The 21,995-nt window shown below is 43.9% G+C and overlaps 1 protein-coding gene across 1 annotated transcript in view; it reads left to right on the top strand.

Moving 5' to 3' along the window:
* yjefn3 (YjeF N-terminal domain containing 3) overlaps window positions 1-20,262 on the top strand; it is a 126,992-nt gene extending 106,730 nt beyond the window's left edge. The window contains exons 3-6 of the mRNA XM_059990805.1: window positions 9,975-10,085; window positions 14,694-14,807; window positions 16,399-16,546; window positions 19,970-20,262. Of these exons, the coding sequence (XP_059846788.1) occupies window positions 9,975-10,085; window positions 14,694-14,807; window positions 16,399-16,546; window positions 19,970-20,169 (573 nt within the window). The 3' untranslated portion in view covers window positions 20,170-20,262. The remainder of the gene's footprint in view (window positions 1-9,974; window positions 10,086-14,693; window positions 14,808-16,398; window positions 16,547-19,969) is intronic.
* The last annotated feature ends 1,733 nt before the right edge of the window (window positions 20,263-21,995 follow it).

Genomic DNA, 21,995 nt, shown 5'->3' with positions numbered 1-21,995 from the left:
CTTAATTGCATTTTGTAAATATACACAAATTTAGAATTTGATGGCTGCAACACACTCAACAAAAGTTGGGACAGAGGCATGTTTACTGTTGTGTTGCATCACCTTTCCTTTTAATAACACTTTTAAATTGTTTTGGAACTGAGGATACTAATTGTAGTAGATTTGCAATTGGAAATTTTGTCCATTCTTCAGCTGCTCAACAGCCCGTGGTCTCCGTTGTCTGATTCTCCTCTTCATGATGCGCCATACATTTTCAATAGGAGATAGATCTGGACTGGCAGCAGGCCAGTCAAGCACATGCACTCTGTCTACAAAGCCACGCTGGTGTAGCCCGTGTAGCCCGTGCAGAACGTGGTCTGGCATTGTCCTGCTGAAATAAGCATGAACGTCCCGGGAAGAGACGTCACCTTGATGGCAACATATGTCTCTCTAAAATCCTAATATACGCCTCAGAGTCAATGGTACCTTCACATACATGCAACTCACCCATGCCGTGGGCACTGATGCACCCCCATACCATCACAGATGTTGGCTTTTGCACCTTTCGCTGATAACAATCAGGATGGTCATTTTCATCTTTGGCATGGAGAACTCGATGCCCATTTTTTCCAAAAACTAGTTGAAATGTGGATTCATCTGACCACAGCACATGGTTCCACAGTCTTTCAGTCCATCTGAGATGAGCTCAGGCCCAGAGAACTCGCCGGCGTTTCTGCATAGAGTTGATGTATGGCTTCCTCCTTGCGTAATACAGTTTCAAGTTGCATTTCTGGATGCAGCGACGGACTGTGTTAAGTGACAATGGTTTTCCGAAGTACTCCCGAGCCCAGGTGGCTATAATTGTCACAGTAGCATGACGGTTTCTTAGGCAGTGCCACCTGAGGGCTCGAAGATCACGTGCATTCAACAGTGGTTTCCGACCTTGCCCTTTACACACTAAGATGTCTCTGAATTTTGAATCTTTTCACAATATTACGTACTGTAGATGTTGAAAGACCTAAATTCTCTGCAATCTTGCGTTGAGAAATGTTCCTTTTGAACTGACTAACAATTCTGTCATGAATTTTGGCACAAAGGGGTGAGCCACGACCCATCCTTGCTTGCAAAGACTGAGCCTTTGATGGACGCTACTTTTATACCCAGTCATGATAACTCACCTGCTACCAATTAGCCTGCTTAATGTGGAGTCTTCCAAACCGGTGTTACTTGAATATTCTGTGCACTTTTCAATCTTATTTTAACTCTGTCCCAACTTTTGTTGAGTGTGTTGCAGCCATCAAATTCTAAATTTGAGTATATTTACAAAATACAATTAAGTTGGTCAGTAAAACTATTGAAAATCTTTTCTTTGTACTTTTGTCAGTTAAATAAAGGTTCATGTGAATTAACATATCACAGATTTTTGTTTTTATTGCATTTTGGAAAATATCCCAAATTTTCTGGAAATGGGGTTTGTAGATAGGGTTGTAAAGAAAGCTTTTGGCACATTGGCCTTCATAAATTAAAGCACTGAGTTATGGGCTGTTATGTTGAAGTTGTGCAAGACATTGGTGAGGCCTACTTTGAGTATTGTGTGCAGTTTTGGTCACCTGTCTACAGGAAAGATGTAAATAATGTTGAAGAATACAGAGAAAATTTACAAGGATGTTGATGAGTCTGGAGGACTAGTTATCCAGAAAGATTGAAAAGGTTAGGACTTTATTCCTTGGAACATCAGATATTGAAAGAAGATTTGATAGCGATATACAAAATTATGAGTTTTATAGATTGGGTAAATGCAAGCAAGCTTTTTCCACTGAGGTTGAGTGGGACTACAACTACAGGACGTGGGTCAAGGGTGAAAGGTGAAACATTTAAAGGGAACATGAGGGGAAACTTCTTCACTCAAGGGGTTGTGAGAGTGTGGAACGATCTGCCAGCACAAGTTTACATGCAAGTTTGATTTCAACTTTTAAGAGAAATGTGGATAGCTACATGGATGGTAGGGGTATAGAGGGCTTTGGTCCCAGAGAAGATTGATAGGAATAGGCAGTTTAAATGGTTCAGCATGGACTAGATGGGCTGAAGGACCTGTTTCTGTGCTGTAGTTTTCTATGACTGTGAACCTAAAAAGTATAAGAGAGGATTTTAATCATTAGCCAATATAAAAACAGGGAAAGTATACTAAAATAGTATACAACACTGGCTAAGCCACAGCATAAATTCTGGCCATTACATTATTGAAAAGATGAAATTAGACTGAAGTGGGTGCTAAAATTTATGAAGATGTTGCCAAAATGTAAAATTTTAGCTGGAAGGATCAGATTACCCAAGGTTATTTTCACTGGAACAATGATTCTTTGAGCTTCTGCATTTACTGCTCATGCGTTCAATATACACCCTGGCAGCGTTGGAGGGCATGTCGTGAAAAGGACTTCCACTCGGCTTCCAACCTGTGTTGTCCCTACTCTGAGAGTGTTTGAAGGGTATATGTGGAGGGAGCTTTACTCTGTATCTAAGCCAGTCTTTGCCAGGAATCCACAACTCTTTGAAAGATCAGAGATGTTAGTTTCAGCCCATTCAACCATGTATGCCACCCTACAACAGATGAGTTTCATCAATATGTTAAACATCAGCTTCATTCTGTGCCTTTCTCTTGGTTAAGTGGACTATGTCCATAAAGGGCTGGCAATTTCCAGTTGGACATCTCCCTTGATGTGAATTCATAAACTATTGTTCTCTTCTCCCAATCCCTCTCAACATTGAGGGTTGCTGGCATGGCATGATTCGAAGGTCTAGAAGGGCCAACTGCAAGCTGTATCACTAATTAAAATAAAATCAACATCCAACACCCTTACTACTGGATGCTTAGCATATCCATCGTTAAAGAACCCGCCTTCTAGGGTCAATTGTAAAGCACAGATTCCTTATTATAGGTGTCAGCAGGTTCTTAGAAAACAGTCTATGTCACAATTTTCAATCATGCAAAGCCATATCTGTTCATGCTTCAAGAAATGCAAGTTGCAAAAAATATTTCTTTATTAATTTTGTTCTCAAAATTCCAAAAGAGCATATTTTCTGTTTCTCTGATTTTTGGGCAGTGATTCTGTAAATGCAAATTTCGATTACCAAAATGATCATAATGGAGGGATCATCTGTATCCCACAGAACATTTCTTGACTGTTAAATAAATTTTTCCTCTTGTTAAATAGTTTTATAATTAAAGATGCAAAGAAATAATTGGAGCAGTTTTATTTTACTTTTCTTACGATCTTTCATCAACAGACACCAAATCTAGTCTTTTGTGCTGAAGGATCAAGAGCAGTGTTTGAACTCATAACCTCCAGGAGTGCAGGTTAGAGACTGCCTCCCACCGAGTTAAAGCTGAAACGGTGTCCAGTCACAAAGTGACCGCCACAAGAAAACTACAGTGTTGCAAAAATCTTCATGCATTCTGACCTCTCTCTCCTGAATCCAGTAAAAATGAAGCTCCCGCTGTCTAAAATCTGATATTTTGGGATAAAGCCAGTGAAAGGCAGTTCCCCATTACTGGAGGAATGTCTAATTTGTGTCCTATCAAATTAGCTGCCACCTTTATTAATTTGGCTATAAACTAAATGATGTCATTGATCCTTTTGAGGTCTATGAGGAGCCTTTGGCTCCCGCGGACCCAGAGGACAGGATTTGGCAGCTCATTTCTCCCTCACACTTGTCTTTGGGCCAGAAGTACATTGGGTTCAGTTGTCTCACAGCAAATCAGCCAAATGGAATTTGTACATCATTCATTAGGAATAGTCAGATTCATAAGAAATTGAATCAGGAGCTGCCCGTCAAGCCTGCACATATTCAAAACGCAGATACTAATAATCTAAAACAAAGGCAAAAAATGTTGTAACTACTTTGCGGGTCAGATGGGTTCTGTGAAAAGAGAAAGATTTAACATTTCTGGCCAAAGACCTTTCACCAGAGCTCAGAAAAAGAGATGACGAGCTAGTCTAGCAGAGAAGCTGGGGAGGGCAATGAATGGAAAACAGGGAATGTCGATTATAGGATGAAATGATGTGGTCATTCAAGGGGTAAAGTGAAGCTAAGGTTGAGAAGACCAGGCAACGTTGTACAGGCTGACCTATAGGGACGTGCCCGGCATGTAAGACTAGATAAATGTAAGAAATAATGAAAGGAAGAATGAGAAAGAAGAATGTCCTCAAACTAGCTTTGGGCTTTGATATAGCAGTTCTGTATTTTACAGTAAAGAAAGAAAACCCCTAAGTACAGAAGGCCACAGACAGAGGATGGCAAAGGAATGGGATTGGGGGGGGGGGAAGGGGAAATGGGGAGAGCTGCTCCATGTCTTGTCTGCTTTTTCAGCAAATCCCATTCCCTCTGGACGGCTCGAGATCTGTCAGCCTTCTCCTTAAATACTCTGAAGCCACTGAGGATCGACAGCCCCCTGGAGCAGAGAGTCACAAAAATTCACAACCATTACTAAAGGGAAATTCTTGCCTATGCCAAATGCCTTTGGTTCCACTCTCCAGTCTGAGAAACACCCTCTTGGCATCCAGCACATCGATTGCTCCCAGACGCCTGTGCTTTCTAGGAAGATGACTAGCATTCTTCAACTCCACAGCGGATAAGGACCAAATTAACTCAGTCGCTCTCGATGAACAATCCCTCATCCTGTGGTAAATCCAATGAACCAATGCTGCACTGACTTCACTTCAAGAGCTTGGATGTTGTTCCTTGTAGCAGGGGAGGTGGAGAAGATGAAGAAAGTCTAGCTGAGAGTGAACTGGGCATGTGACATACCTGGTGAAGTTTGGTTTCTGCAGCTGAGGTGGGTCACCCCCTCCTACTCACTCTCTGCCCCTTGTGCTGTGAGTCTCTCAAGCCTTTGTGCCTTGAACTCTGTCACTCATCACACTCTGCATACCTACCATATCTGCACCTACCTCAGCTCACTACACACTCAACCCAACTCTGCACCTTCCATACTGTGTACATCCTACAGTTTATCAACCTTTCCATTCACTGTGAATACAAACTTACTGTGCACCAATACCCACATAACTATACACACACACACCCCTCCCCCGATACAGTATTGGAATTAACACTCATTCCATCTGAGTTTTCTCCAAGTCACCTTGTCATGGTTGAGAGGCTTCTGAATTCCTGAAATCCTGAGCATGCCATTTGCAGTTTAGCTCCCGATAGGGCCACCTATGGTGGGAGTATCAAGGGGGAAGGTTCTGAACGAAGAGCGACCCAGCTGAAGCTGTCAGGAGATAACAGCACATCACAGTGGCAATGAAGATCGAGAAAGGCTGGGGTAGTGACGGGTCCCTGGTCATCTTGTATTCTGTGCCACTGGACCCTGGTCCCGATCTGTCGAGGTCTGTGTGGTGAGTGCCCATGCCTTAACCTCCCCACTTTAAACAAAGTCATGCACAGGCGTTCTCCATTAAGGGAATAACCCCTTAGGAGAACATCACACTCGACCTGAGTGATCGCACAATTATCTGAGTTCTAGTGGTCATAGACACTGTATACAAGGTCCCTCTGATCATCCCAATACCTTCCTCACTCCGAAAGGGCATTCTGGTCCGTTTAGATTTCTGATTCTGAAACACCCCAACTGCTTGCTCAGCCGCTGGTGAAATCACACAGCACAAGAAGTTTCTGAAAAAGTATCCCCAGACCCAGTGAAAACCAATATGGTGAGTATTACAAGCTGACATGAGGGTTCCTACACCCCATACTGGGGATTACGATGAGCAGTTAATGCCTGAAAAACAGAAATGATACTCAGATAAACATTTCGATTGGGTTCATCTGGTAGGTTGAAATGGAAGGAACTAAATTCCCATGAAACTGCACTTTTTTTGCAGTTTTATTTGTCCGTGAATGTACGTAACAACTGCAGCTCCAAATTCTATGGTTCCCTCTTAAGAGGTTTGTCTTAGTGACCTATAGGATATCAATTTAGGAAGCATTCAGCTGGGATAATGAGTCTTTTGTTCTCTGAAGTCTGCCCTTGGAATTCATTCACCAGACTTAATGGGCATTAAACTCAGTCCTCCTTCTAGACCGAGCCTTTTCGTTAAAGTTTTCACATTAAGTGGCTGTGCCATCACTACTTAGGGCTCAGCAGGTAGTCCAGGTTTTTGGGGAGGAATTTAAATCCTGGAGCCAGGGTAACAAGCAATCAGTTCTGACTACAGGACAACTCTGTCAGGTTACAGTGGGCCTCAAGAGCAGACCAATGAATGCTCTTTTACCAGGATTTATTAGGGAGCACAAAGGCAACAGTCTTTCAAAAACAGGAGGCAGGAACAAATCCAAAATGGCTGGTAGAGGTCTTACCCAGGAAGGGCAGTCCAGCAAGGGCAGACAATCCAGAGCACAAGGGCAAAAACCAGGTCCAAGAACAGGCAAAATCCAAAAACACAAAATCAGTTGGCAGCCGTCATAATGGCAGGCTAGAACAACACTGGTCAGAGCTGGGACAAACTAGAGGAGAATGTAAGTCAAGGCAGGGTTTAAATGGACAGGGTAATGAGTGAAAATAGAAACAGGTGGGTGCAAGTGAGGAGACAAGCAGGTAATTGGAGAAAGTCCAAAAAGGAAAGGGGCTGGGCCAAAACCCACACGGCCAGGTGAAAGAAAGCAGAAATTAAAGACTGTTGTGGTCCAGAGCTATCAGCAGAGGCCCTTCGAGCCAGTGTTCAGGCCGGATCAGTAACAAACTCTTGACTTTAGGTTGGGCTGCGTGGCAGCAGACATTCTTCAGCCAACGATTGTAGACAGACACAGCCACAGATTCCACATTGTAATGACACGGCAGAAGGTGTTAGATACAGAGTAAGCTCCCTCAATGCAGCCCTATCAAGCACTTCCAGTGCAAGGACAATATGGGTTAGATGCAGACTAAAACTCCCTCAGCATAGTTCTGTGAACCTTCCCAATGCAGAGACAGAGTAAAGTTCCCTCAACACTGACCTGTTAAGCATTGACCAGTAAAACACTCCCAGTGGAGGGACAGCATTTCTTAGATACAGAGTAAAACAGCCTCACCACTCCCAGAATGTGGATCCAATTCAGCAAAAAGCTCCTTTTGAATGATCCACCGAATATTCCTAGATATGGGGCAGGAAGAGCAAGGTGTAGAGAAAACTCAAAGTGCACTGCAGATGCTGTGGTCAAATCAAGACGTACAAAAAGGTTGGATGAACTCAATAGGTCTCCAGCCCTTGGTATGCAAACTTCAGTTGGAGGAACAACATCTCATATACCATCTGGGTAGTCTCCAGCCCCTTGGTATGAACTTCAAATTCTCCAACTTCTGGTAATTCCCTCCCTCTCCCTTCCCCCATCCCACCTTCACTCTGTCTCCTCTTCTAGCTGCCTATCACCTCTCATGACTCTGCCTTCTACTACCCACAGTGCTTTCCCCTTAGATTCCTTCTTCACCTCTCCTGCCTATCCCCTCCCTGCTTCCCCTCCCCCACCCCTTGATCTTTCCTCTGATTGGTTTTCCACCCTCCCCACACCTTCTTTATAGGGCTCCTGCCCCCTCCTTCTTTAGTCCTGACGAAGGGTCTCGACCCCAAACGTTGACTGCTCCTTTCAACGGATGCTGCCCGACCTGCAGAGTTCATCCAGCTTGTTTGTACGTCTTGAAGGTGCAGAGTAAATCTCCCTCACTGAGCTGTCAAATATTCTTGCTCTGCTGATTGAAATTGTGCCTCGATTACATTTACTTTATCAAAATACTGATAATCTCAAAAATCTCTTATCAGAGATTAAATACCTTGGCATTACTCTAGATAAAATTCTCTGCGGTTGTGACGCTCTTTCTATAATACAGTATGTCATCGTACACACAGTCCGATTGCTGGCTTAACAGCTATTCCAGACAGATTTAGGGTGTTCCTTTACTTTTTTTATTTGTTGCCTCCATTAGAAAACATATAGTGTTCATCAATTTTGGTTTTTATGTACCTTTACCCCTCCTGCATCCACTACCAACTCCAGGATTGTCAGAGGCCTCCAAGAACTCAGAATTAAACTACTACATGTATTGATGGAGGGAAGTCCTAAGAGCATTTTAAAAGGTGTTTATTTCCCTGCTTATTGATGAGCAGTTGAAATGTTAGTGATAGAGATTAATGTCTGTGCTGAAGCCAGAGTGCTCATCACAGACATCATTCTCCGTCTCCAACAGCATCCGTAACACAGGGAGGAACTTGGGAAAGTGTTATGACCTGAACAAGGATATACACTCAGTGGCCACTTTATTAGTTACACCCCTACACTTGCTCGTTAATGCATATGTATAATCAGCCAATCGTGTGGCTGTATCTTAATGCATAAAATCATACAGACATAGATAAGAGGTTCAGATGTTGCTCTGACCCAACATCAGACAGGGAACAAATGTGATCTCAGTGACTCTGATCGTCGAATGATTATTGGTGCCAGACCGGGTGTATCTCAAAAACTGCTGATCTCCTGCGGTTTTCACACTCAGAAGTCTCTAGAGTTTACGAAAAATGGAATGAAAAACAGCAAAAAAAATCCAGTGAATGGCAGTTCTGTGGGTGAAAATGCCTTGTTAATGAGAGAGGTCAGAGGAGAATGGTCAGACTGGTTCAAGCTGACAGGAAGGTGACAGTAACTCAAATAACCACGTTACAACAGTGATGTTCAGGGAGTATCTCTGAATGCACAACACGTTGAACCTTGAAGTGGATGGGCTACAGCAGCAGAAGATCACAAACATTCTTTATTAGGTATCGGAGGTACCTGATAAAAAGGCCACTGGTAGATCTTCCCTAGAGACAGTGCTATGGAGCTCCATGAGTTACTTCAGGAAAGATGGAAAAGGTGAGGCAAGCACTCCTGGTTGGAAATTTGCACAATGAGAGATATCGCAGTGAGGAATGCGATTGTGAGCGATTGGCCAATGGCTCTTCTCTTAGTTCCAGAGTATAAATCGTGGAGTTGAAATCTGAGGAAAACAAAATCTACTCCTTCAATTGTCTTCATATTGCCCCGTGGATAACCCTTCCTCCATCTTTATGCTTCTGCCCTGTTGCTTGATCATTCAGTCATCATTCCTCTTTTAATCTTTCCCATACTTCCACCAAGCTCCAAGAGTTCTGTGGGCAGCCTAGATTTATTCATTCATTTTCTTTGCCAGGAGTAAGTAGGATTAACGTCATTAAGGGCTAGATCTTCTGTAACTGTCAGTGAGGCTTGACAGCTTGGAAGGGAACAGCTGGGGGCTTTGGAGAGGAGAGAATCTGTCAGCTTTCCTTGCTGCAGCATGATGGATAGTGATCATTCCTGTACACCTGTTCTGTATTTTCCTCCAAACTATAAATGGTCAATTCTTTCTCAATAACTGCCTTTGAAATTGCACATTTTTCAAAAAGAATGATCAAAATTATTACCAAATGCATAAATCTCTTAGCTGCCAGATTTCTTTAAGAGGTTGACTGAGTTTTAAATGTGAACTAACAGAGGTAGATGTTCTTCTCTCCACTTTAGGACCAATATCTGACTGGTGATGCTCCTCCTCATCCTCGAACACATTCCGATGGTGTCCAGTCTGGAGCTTAGCCAAGTGTTCATCAACCAAGCTAGGGCCACCGGGTGCATTGGAGGGATTTCAGTGCAGCTGGGCTCTTTGGAATGGTACCACAGTCTCTGCTTAATTCCTAATGGACCACAACTCAGAGTGAGCCAAAGGTCCACCACCAAGACACATTATTACAATGATGAGATCTTACTGTGCACAAAATAGCTGCCACATTACATACATTACATCAGTGGCAACCTTTCAAAGAGCTTGGGAGGTACTATAGAGATTTAAGTTTCCCTTTATCTTCAGAGGATGAGAACTCCAGGAGTGATTCTGAGCCAGATAAGCTCCTAATTGCTGATGTTGTGATTCAGAACCCAATGATTTTTTTGTCTCTCTCTTCATTCAGGCTTATCCACGGGTGTCTCTCCACAGGAAGCAGCCAACCATACTGGTGATCTGCGGCCAGGAGCAGAACGGGGCTATCGGACTGGTCTGTGCTAGGCACCTTCGCACATTCGTAGGTATCGGGCTGGGGAGCAGGGGAACGGGGTTGCAGAGAGCTGCGATGGGGACTGAGAGAACGTGGGGCAGGGTGAAGCCTGGGGAAATTGGGAACAGGGTGGTTGGGCACTCAGGGGAAGGTGGAAAAGAACGAGATGGTGATTGGGGCAATGGGGAACTGGGTGGGGAAGTGGGTTGCTACTGGGGAAATGGGGATCAGGGTGGGTGGGATTGTACTGGAGAAATGGGGGAAAGGTTTGGGAAAGCAGGGAGCAGATTGGTGGGAATGGGCAGGAGTGGGTTGCTGGAATGGGATGGGGTTAGTGGTCTGAGGGAGTAGGAGCAGGGTGCAAGATGGAGAGAAAAGGGTGAGAAACGGGTACATTTTCCAACATGGCTGTGTCCAGCTAACTTAGACATGTCATCACTCTTTCTCTACTCTTGACTGCCCACCCCTCCACCACCCCACACCCCTGATGGACTGAGGTCAAAATGAAAATAGAAAGACATTTGTAATAATTTGAATCCTCTTCTTGTGATGGGATATGTGATTCATCAAAAATAAACTTACATTTCCAAAAATTTTCATCAAAACCTTTCAACCAGTAAAATGGCTCTGTCAGCATAGGGTATGATCTGTTTGCACACAGATTGTATGGGAGTGATTAATTTGCACACAGATTGTATGGGAGCAATTAATTTGCACACAGATTGTATGGGAGCGATTAATTTGCACACAGATCACATGGAGATGATCAATTTGCACACAGGTCACATGGAGATGATCAATTTGCACACAGATCACATGGAGACGATCAATTTGCAAGCTCCCTTAATCAGCCAAGCAACAAAAGCAGATCATCTGTTGTTTACTCCAGCATTTTGTGTGTGTTACTCTGAATTTCCAGCATCTGCAGAACCGCTTGTGTTTATTATCTGTTGTGTACTGAGGAGTCGCACACGAGACAGCCTTCCCTCAGTGCTGCAGTGGGAGTGTCACCCTGTACTGCATGGAGTGGCTCGTAAACTCCCACTGAGACCCAGTGGACACACGCAGGACCACACAACATGAAATCATCCGCATAACACACACTGCAGCCCTCGGTCAGGGATGGTCACAGGTTGGTCCACCCATGCCTTATATTGAGGGTTCCCAACCTTTTTTATGCCATGGACCCTGACCATTATCCGAGGGGACCGTGAACTCCAGGTTGGGAACCCTGGCCTTACACTAATTTGCAAGGAGATTACTGTAGCTGTAAAAGGCAGCACACCTCACTGCTGGCTGCTGGTTTCCACTGAGATTTACGAAAGAGCAGGAGGGAGTGGATAGGGTCTTCACCTGAAGGGCAGCACCTGTCCTCCACGGGACAGTGAAGGGAGCCAACGAGCCCTCAGCCAACCAAACCAGCCTGCTCTCTCTCCATCCGCAAGTCTCAAGCAAAAACTGAGGTTTTGGACCAGATGGAAGCATGCGGGAGAACAGAGAAGACGAGAGAGGAAACCGACACTGCTAATGACAGTGGATAGCTGGAGTAAAAAGCCTGCTCCTCTGCTACAGATTCGGGATGTAGCAGGTGACCAGTCAGATCAGAGAGAGCTCGAGTGTCAGAAGACCGGGGGGGGGGGGGGGGGGAGGTGCACCCCAATTCGATGGCACCAGACTGATGTTGTGCTTCTCGCCAGCCTCAGGGCACCCCCACAGCTCACAAACATTAAACCAGCAATGATTCTCACCACACAGCCAGGTATTCTGCCTGGGAAATCTGATGACAGGTTTGTAAACCCTCACCAGAACAAGGGTTCCCACCACCACTGTGATAAATGGGACTCGTGTACAAGTTTCGCATGGGTGTGGTAGGTTGAAGGCTCATTTCTGCACTCTACGACTATGATTCTAAAGACCTATAAGATTCTCTGTCAAACAGTTTGTATTTCAAACATACTATCCTGTCATTTTAAAATTTGAGGCTAATGTCTGTCAATGCCAAAGTCCACTTGACAGGAAGTATTTCTGAGGACTTCCTATGGATATTCAATATGGCTCAACTGATTGAAATCAGGACTCAGCTGACCCAGACACACCTGAGACCTCTCTGGGTGAAGGGCCAACCTGTCTCTTTAAGCGATGTCGTTCAGCACTACAAAAAACTCTCACGTGGAGGCTAAATAATTTATAATTGAGCGTTTGTCAGCTCTGCAGTGAGAAAGGCTTCAGAAACACCAGCCTGCGTCTACAGTGCCGAATGACAGATGTTGACCCTGGGCAGAGTCGGGATTGTGAAACCCACCTGAGATGGTTTAATGCTCCTCATGAAGAAACACAACCAATAAACCGGATAATTCCACTTCCAGCTCATTCCTGAAAAGAGGCCTCCATCCTGCTGCAGCTGATTGCACCAGCAGGGATGGAAACAATCTCCTAGCGGTTGGCATGGATACAAATCCGTTATTAACTTGTTCCCTGCATGAGAGGTGCTGGCAAAGAGGAAGTTATTACTCTCTGTGCTCCCATATCCACAGTATGGGGCATTGACTGGGTGCTCACCCTCTGCCACAGACTGGGTAAGAGTCCTCCTCTAACCCCATCAGTGAGAGAACGCCATGATTATGGTACGACAATATGAAGATTTATTCACACAAAAGATCACTGGCCTAACAAAGTAACTGCGTCACTGAGTAGTTTGCCCCGCACCCGGCCACATAATTCCATGGGAAAGACAAAAACTCAGGATTAGTTAGGGAAAATTACTCAGGCAAACTCATCTCCAAACCCCTCAGGTGATTAAGACTGGTCCAGATGTTCTTGCAACCCAAGTATCGTCTTTAAAGGCACATACCTACTACAAGATCTGATCTCCTGGAGCTAGCCTCCCTGCCTCATCCAGGGGATGTAGCCCACACAGCTCATGGTACGCTGCCCTCCTGTGTCCAGTTCCCCTTTGCAAGCAAGCCATAGAAACTTAACACTAGAAATTAGTGGCAGAGGAGGCTATTAACGCCAGAGACGCATGGCTTAGGAGAGATCTTAGCACTTAATACCACTGCCCCAATGCATCAGTGACCTGTTTCAACCCTGAGGGCAACCTACACATATGAAATTTGAACACTGTCCATGTGACAACATGGTCTTCTTCCGCATGCTCCAGTTTGCTGCTCCATCCCAAGGATGCGCCAGTAGGTTAATCGGTCATTGCAAATTGCCCCAGGGTGTGTGGGTTGCATGAAATTGGGACGGCTGAGATAAAATAGCTTTTAGGGAGGTGGGACTGCTGGGATGGCTCAGCGCGGACTGGCCTCTTGTGTCATAAGGAAATATGAGAAGGTGCTTTGGAGGAACTTCAGACTAATTCTGAACTGAACTACATCCTAGGGCGGGTAAGCCGAGGCTGGCAGATTTTAAGGGCTGTCTTACGGGATGAGAGATATTTTGGAGGTTCGTGGAAGGAATTCTGGAGTGCAGATCCGGGTAGCTGAAGGCATGGCTGTGGTGGAGCGGTCAAAATTTGAGAAGTTTCAGAGAACTGATCTAGGGAAGTGCTGGGAGCTAGGGGATCTGCAGGAATGGAAGTGGGCATTACCTCCAAGTTTTTACCTCTTTAGAGGATTAGAATATAAAAGCAAAGATATAATGTTGATATTTTATCAGGCATTGGTCAGAACGTTCTTGGAATATGGTGAGCAGTTTTGGTCTCCTTATCTAAGAAAGAATGTGCTGGCGTTGGTGAGGATCCAGAGGAGGTTCATGAGAATGATCCCTGCATGAAAGGGTTAATATACAGGGAGCATTTGAAGACTCTGGGTCTGTACTCTCTGGAGTCTAGAAGAATGAGGGGTGAAGTCTCATTGAAACCTATTGCACATTGAAAGGCCTAGCTAAAATGGATGTGGAGAGGATTTTTCTATAGTCTAGCACCAGAGGACACAGACTCGGAATAGAAGGATGCTTCTTTAGAACATGGATGAGGAGGAATCACTTTAGCCAGCGAGTGGTGAATCTGTGGAATTCATTGCCATGAACAGTCGTCGAGGCCAAATCATTGCGTATGTTTAAAGCAGAGGTTGACGGGTTGTTCAATAGTCGGGGTAGCAAGCGTTACAGGAAGAAGGCAGGAGAATGGGGCTGAGATGGATAGTAAACCAGCCATGGTAGAATGGCAGAGCAAACTTGATGGGCTGAATGGCCTAATTCTGCTCCTATGTTTACTGGTCTTATGGCGTGAGAAGAAGTAGCTGAGATTCTGTGGGTGAGGCTGGGTGCAGAGATGAGAAATAAAAACGTATTTATTTAGAGATATAGCACTGTAACAGACTCTTCTGGTCTTATAGAATCGACGCCACCTAATTACACCCATGTGATCAATTACACCATGTGATCAATTAACCTACTAGTGGGTGTGTCTTTGGAATGTGGGAGAAAACAAGAGCGCCCATGCAATTACGGGAGCGTGTACAGGCTCCTTGCAGACAACGGAGGATTGGAACCTGGTTTGTTGGCCCTGTAATAGCATTAAGCCAACCACCACACTACCATGCCACCCGAAGATAGAGGTTCTTAGATATTTGACAACAGGAAGAAGCTGTCAATGAAACACTGATGACCCCTGCCTTGTTTTCCTGACAGGGATATGAACCGACTATCTACTACCCCAAACGTTCCTGCAAATCCATCTTCTTGGACTTCACGGTTCAGTGTGAGAAGTTGGACATTCCATTTCTCTCCTACCTTCCGAATGAGGTAATAAAACTTGAGGTGATGTTTCCTCTGGTAGCTTTAGCAGTGGTTGGGCAGCCAGTGGGTCACTAAGAGGGTGAGGAATTTAGGACTGCATTGTTAATCAGTTCAGTCATGATCACACTGCATGGTGGGACTGTCCTATTTTATTATATTTTCATGGTTTTGTTCACCTTTTGCCCTAGAATTTGCACCTCCTACTTTTCACTATATGCCCATAAATTGTCTCAAATCTATTTATGCCCCTACTGCGGGTTTATGGGACACACACAAAATCTGGAGGAATGCCAGCAGCATCTATGGATATGAATAAGCAGTCAATATTTTGGCCCGAGACCTTTTTGTAAGACCAAGAAGGAAGGGAGAAGATGCCAGAATAAAAGTGTGGGGGTAGGGGAAGGAGGCTAACTGGAATGTGATAGGTGAAGCCAAGTGGGTGGGAAAGGTCAGGGGTTAGAGAAGAAGGAATCTGATAGAAGAGGAGAATGGAGAAAGGGAATTCTGATTCCCATTCCTGTTTTGACGTGTTGGCCCATGGCATACTCTTATGCCAAGATGAGACCACCCTCACGGTGGAGGAGAAACACGTTATATTCCATTTGGTCATCTCCAACCTGATGGTATGAATATCAATTCCTCCTTCCAGTAAACAAATTATCCCCAATCCCTCCTTCCTCTGTTCCCCACTCTAACTTCTTACCTCTTCTCACCTGCCTATTACTTCCCCCAGGACCCCTCCTCCTTCACTTTCCCCTATGGTCTACTCACCTCTCCTATCAGATTCCTTCTTCTCCAGCCCTTGACCTTTCCCACCCACCTGGCTTCACCTATCATATTCCAGCTAGCCTCCTTCCCCTTCCCTCCATGTTTTTATTCTGGCATCTTCCCCTTTCCCTCTCAGTCCCAAGGAAGGGTCTTGGCCTGAAATGTCGACTCTCCATTCACTTCTGTAGATGCTGCCTGGCCTGCTGAGTTCCTCCAGCATTCTGTGTGTGTTGCTTCAGATTGCCAGCATCTGCAGACTTTCTCATGTTTAAGGTGTATGGATAGTAAATTGTATGTCTTCAAGATTCACAAAATAATTAAAAAGACTGGCGTCAGTCTGAATTTGTTGCAACAACATTCTCCACAGCATCGTGAACATAGGAGCCCAAGGTGGATCAGGTCTGGGCTAGGCCCTTGGGTTGAAAGACTGACTCTGGCATAGGATATAGATAACAAAGATTAAATTAGTAAAGAAATTTTTAGCTGAGATGAGCATATCAAAGATTTCAACATTTTTTGTGGACCTTTTAGGAAGGTAGTGGAAAAGGCACCTACAGTCTTCACCTAAGTTCCTTCTATATTGTCCCATTAAGCTCTCCAAGGATAAGTTAAAAACAGAGAAGATACAGAGTAGATCTTGCTCCACATTGTTCCATCAGATATTGCCAGGAAGAGCTGATATACTTGGCAAAGCTCTCTCTTACACTGTTCTGGGAAGCAGGTTGTTGGGATACAAGATAGCAGCATTTAATGAGCTAGCTTGAGGTGATCCTACTATGACTGATTCTATGACCAGAGTGAAATGGTTCTTGTCTTTTCTCCTCCGTAGGTGCAGCTGATAAATGATGCCTACAACCTGATCATAGATGCAGTGCTGGGGCTCTCAGATGAGGCAGGGCTGAAGGAGCTGTACTGCAATATCCTGAGTACAATGAAACACGTGAAAATACCTGTAATCAGCATTGATGTCCCCTCAGGTAAAGAACAGATAATCGCCTTCCAAAGCAGTGCTGTTGGCTTGCACAATATAAATATAGATCATCGCACCAGTGTCAACCCTTGGAAACAGCAAACCAGCTGGACCCTCCATGCAATCTCCTGCTTTAACCCCACCCCTGGCCAACTTCTTTTCCCCTGAGCAATTCTCCAGTTCCCTTTCAGAAACCTCCACTGAAACTGCATTGACTACCATTTTAGCCACATTTTTACCTGGCACATATCTCCCATCTGGTTCTCTCCTCAATCAACTTAATTCACTGTGTTCTATTACATCTTGCCACAGGTAACAATTCCTCTTATTTTCTCCATCATCCACTTCATAATCTGAAACCTTCATTTAAAGAAAACATCCCCACTCTAAGAGAAACCAACCCAGTTCTTCCAGCAGCTGTGTTTGACTGAAGTCCCTCATTCCTGGGGCCTTTGAAGTAAATATTCTCTGCAGCCTCTCCAAAGTGTTGAATAGGGTTGATTTTATAGACTTTATTTCCATTATAAACACAAGGGATTCTGCAGAGCCGGAAATCCAGATTAAATCATATATTGCTAAATAAACATGCAGGAGGACCTCAGCAGGTCAGGCAACATCTATGGAAAGGAATAAACAGCTGACCTTTCAGGACCCGATGAATGGTTTTCGCCCGAAAGATTGACTGTTCATCTCTCTCCGTAGATGCTGCCTGACCTGCTGAGTTGTTTCTGTTATAGTTACATTAACTTCCATTCATCATTCACTATTACTGGAGAAATGATCTTCCTATTACTGGGGGACTGGAGCTGAAGATATGATCATCAACTCTTCCGTTATAACTCAGAGTAACTCTTATTGAGACAAAGCATCCTTCATTCTTTATTTCTAGCTTGTCTTTATTTGTTCCAATTAAAAATTGAATTACCCCATTTTCAAAACCCTCTCTGGCCTCACCACTGCCTTTCACTGTAATCTCCTCCAATCATAAAGCTATTCATTTTTGGCCTCTTGAGTATTCCAAAGTTAATTGCTCCACTGTTCGTGATTACTGAGTTCCCAAGTTCTGGAATTCCATCCCTAAAATTGTTTATCTCTCACCCCTTTTCTGCCTTAAGATTGTGCTTAAAACTTATTGTTTATGACCTCTCCTGCATCATTAATATCCTTTCTTTGTACTCCCCGAGGTGCTTTTATTATGTTAACAATATAAATCTTTTTGTTGCATTGAGCTACCGTATATAATAGGTCTTTCTCTGTTGTGACTATGATCTAAGTTACTGGAGAGACACTGAAGCTGATGATAAAGAAGTCTTTATTCACTGAAACAGGCAGGCATTCTTCTGGAGATCCTCTGGGTAGAGTCTCACAAACTCAAAAGCACATTACATTTCTATGCCCTTAAGATCAAAGGTAGCAGTATGTAACTGAATACAATTTCAATAGTTACAAAGACATAATTTACTTCGATACTTTGGGTTTGCATTTGGTTCCTTTGACATGCATATTTACAGTGGAAGCATATTGTAACTAATAAGACACCACTGAATGTTCAAACATTTTTGCTGGGAGAAACTAATTAATACAGGTATTCTTAAAAGCTTCAGAGGGCAGAGAACCAGATGTCCAACTATTGATAGATCACCTATCTGATGTGCTAAGTGATAGTATCAGTCTGGTCTGTAAGCTTCCTTGAAATTCTTTCCAAATTTCTTAGACCCATAGTACCTTGAATCGATGTAGGTCGATTAACACAACCCCATTGTCTTAACGTTTGGCTGATGTATTTCTTAGTCTGCAGGCCAGCCCGTGCTCTGCAGACATGGTTGTTTATTTGCAAAAGGCATGTTTCTAACTTCAATTTACTTCTTGCAATTTACAATTTACATTAAGAACTGGAGACTGGTTCTTGCTTGAATTAATATTTGCTCTATTCACATAAGTCCCGAATACCCCCTAACACTCCCCAGTTCCATTCACTGGCTGACTAAGTGGCCTTGGTAATCACAGGGCTTTTCCATTATTTCTCTTAATACTGGCATCACTGGCAAAGCCAGTGTTTATTGCTCAGCCCTACTTACCTTGAGAAGGTTGTGGCCACCTGCCCTCGGAGCCATTACTGTCCTTCTGGTAAAAGTGCTCTCATAAAGTGTTTTTGTGCAGAGTTCCGGCGTTTAGACCCAGTGATGATGACGGTTAAACCGTTAAGAGCAATGAATGTCTTCAATTAAGCTTTCTGATTTTATTGATCAGAAATGGCACCAGAAGACAAATGTTTTAAATCAGATCTGGCCTGACTCTAAAAATCTGAGCATGATAAGGATTCTGGGCATTGGGAGAGGCTTTGCAGTACACATTGGGTTCATGCCAGCCTGAGCTGAACTAGTGAGACTAATTCCCTTTTCCAGCACTCGATCCATGCTTATTCAGGCACCATTTAAAATGCATTAGAGAGTTATCACTCTATCATTCTTCTGTGCAATGAGTTCCAGGCTTCGTCCCTCCCATCTGGTGATTTTTTTTCACCGCCACTTTTGTATTTCTAACTCTTAACTTGAATCCATGCTCCCAAATTGAACCCTTGGAATAACAGATCCTTCTGGTCTGACACTTGAAAATGAAACCAATAATTAACACCAACAGTAAGGCCAAAGGACAGGAGAGTTTATCCACCTGGGAAAAATGGTGGCACCAACAAAGAAATCAATGTAAGACATAACAAAGCAAACCCTCTTCAAACAACAAGTCTTCAAATGCAACAAAGGCAAACTTCTTCAACAACAGAGTCCTCTGTGTGGTTGTACAGTTCACAGCAAGAGCAGCTCATAAGCTGGAGCCCTTCCAAAACAAACACCTGTGGAAGATTATCAGGCCAAGAAGAATCTCAAACTGAGCTACACCGAAGAGTAAATGCAAAGTCTCTGATGATGAGAAGGAGGTGGACAGCTTGCTCCTGTGTGAGGAATACAGCTGCCTGAAACAATCCCATGCTAGATACTAGATAGGTAGCATTGAAGGAGTCCACCCAAGGAGACTGAAGAAAGAGAAGACACGTGGCCTTATGTGGAATACAAGCTGTGATTCTCTCTCATGAGAGCCTTATCTGGCCCTGGAAGTATGAAGGGTTGAAAGTATGACTCACTCTGTCTAGGCTTCTCATAGTTCTATCCACCTGATTAAATTCTCCCTTCAGTTTCCTCCATTCCAAAGAAAACAAGCCCAGCCTGGCCAATTTCTCCTCATAAATAAAATTCTCTGGCCTTGGCAACAGCCCAGATATCTCCTCTGCACCCTCTCCTGTGCTTTTAAATTGCTCGGGTAGTGCCGTAGCCAGAACTGTACACAGTGCTCCACTGGGGCCTAACTAGTGTTGTATTCTCTCCCAGCGTAACCTCCCATTTAACAAAGGGTGACCTTTCTTCTATTTTTGCAGGCTGGGACGTAGAGAACGGGAAAGGCGACGGCATCAGTCCTGAGGTCCTCATTTCCCTGGTTGCACCGAAGAAATGTGCCACCCAGTTTTCTGGCAAATACCATTTTCTAGCTGGTCGCTACTTGCCCTACGACCTACAGAAGAAATATGACCTCAACCTCCCAGATTACCCTGGAACTGACTGCATAGTACAACTTTAAGAGGTTACATTAAAATGACAGATGCAAACCAGGAGAGGACTGACCCTAACTAGAATCTCCCTTCGATAAGCGTAGTGTCCACTCCTGCAGTGGGATATGCACTCTCCAGAAATCCTACCAGTAGCTCATCAAGTTCCTTATAGCCCCAGAATATGCATCTCCTTGGGGAGGGAGGGAGGGTGTTCTAGATCAGAACAATTCCATTTTGTTTAGTTATCTGGTCTAGGTCGTGTGTTGCAATTTGTAATGGTTTATTTTTAACTTTTATCAAAGCTCTTTTTATGGCAGAGAATGACCTTTATGTAATTTGAAGAGACAGTGAACCTTGGGCCAGGCCAAAGTTTGGTGTATTCCTTTGTGACGCTTTTGACTGTGCAGCTTACTGCTTCTAGTGGTTATGTTGCAGGAGACCAGAACATTTCTTGTATCTGTAGCCCTTCTATAATCCTAGGTACAAACAAGAGAAAATCTGCAGATGCTGGAAATCCAAGCAACACACACAAAAAGCTGGAGGAACCCAGCAGGCCAGGCAGCATTCTGTGTGTGTTGCTATAATCCTAGGTTTAATTCTGTTTAATTCTGGAGATGGAAGTGGGAATGACATTGCAGACATTAGGAATGTTCCTACTTTGACCTGCGTTAACCTACAAGGACCTTGACCATGGTAACACTGTGAAGGTGGTGAGCAGATGGGAGTCCCATTCCTGAGCCCTAACAAATCTCCACTCTGCTCCTTTTTAGCCATCAGATGGCAACATATTAGTATTAGTTGACAATAGTAGTCACTGTAGTTGGCTCGGTGTCCCAGTTTCTGCTGACTCAGGCAGGAGCCAAAAGAAAAAGGGTCACTTGGGTTTATGAACTTTCCTTTGAACTGGTGACCAGAGAGGAATGGCATAAAACATTGAGATGGATAAAGAAAAGAACCTCAATTGCATTATGATCAAAATCTCCCCAAGGCAGTAGTGAATACCCGTGTTAACATGATCTTACATGACATGATACTTTTTGCACTGGGTTGGATAAGGGTTTTGGTACATGTCTGGTTTCAGAGGAAAGATAGATAGATAATGAGGAAAGGGGAACAGCAGGGGGTTGTACAAGCTCAGCAGTAATTCAGTGGGGATACGAAAAGAGGAAAAGTTGGATAAATGGAGGAAACCAGGCTTCCCAAATCTCTCCAGCACTCAATGTTTATCAACAAGATCTTACTAGGCTTCAACAATATTAGTGAGAGAAACCACCAGAGGAAAAGAGGATAGATAGATTGCAATAGGTATGGGAAATATGATGACTAATTTCAGACCTCAAGAGATGAAGTCACAAGGAGACATCTCTTTGTCATTGAGGGATTTAAGTATTGATGAGATAAGAGGTCATCAGCTGGTGCAGTGAGCTAAGAATATGGGTTAGCTATCAAGCTAATACAGTTCATGTGAAATCGAAGATTCAAATGACTTGGATTTCCTCTAGTTTAAAATGAAGTCCCAAAAATTTGTTATCCCAGCGATCAAAGAAGGGGTCAAATTCTGTCTAGATAATGAAAAGAAGGTCATAGTGAATAATATCTTGGATAAGCCAGGTGGCCAACACATACAGGATGGCCAAGATCTTTCTGAATGGTGGAAAACCCTTGCCAGTGCTCACTAATTTTCTAGCCTTTACTCATTTCAGGATTCCCTAGTCGGTGGTCTGTCAGTACCTAAACAACACAGGTAGGTTATTATCACAAAAAAAGTTGGATCCATGAAATAGCAGCTTCTGGGCTGATACTGTCTGACCCATTACATTTTCTGTTCCCTTTTCAGATCTTCATTACTTAAGGC

This window comes from Hypanus sabinus, chromosome 16, assembly GCF_030144855.1.
Source record: "Hypanus sabinus isolate sHypSab1 chromosome 16, sHypSab1.hap1, whole genome shotgun sequence".
Lineage (NCBI taxonomy): Eukaryota > Metazoa > Chordata > Chondrichthyes > Myliobatiformes > Dasyatidae > Hypanus > Hypanus sabinus.
This window is presented reverse-complemented; position numbering and strand designations above follow the sequence as displayed.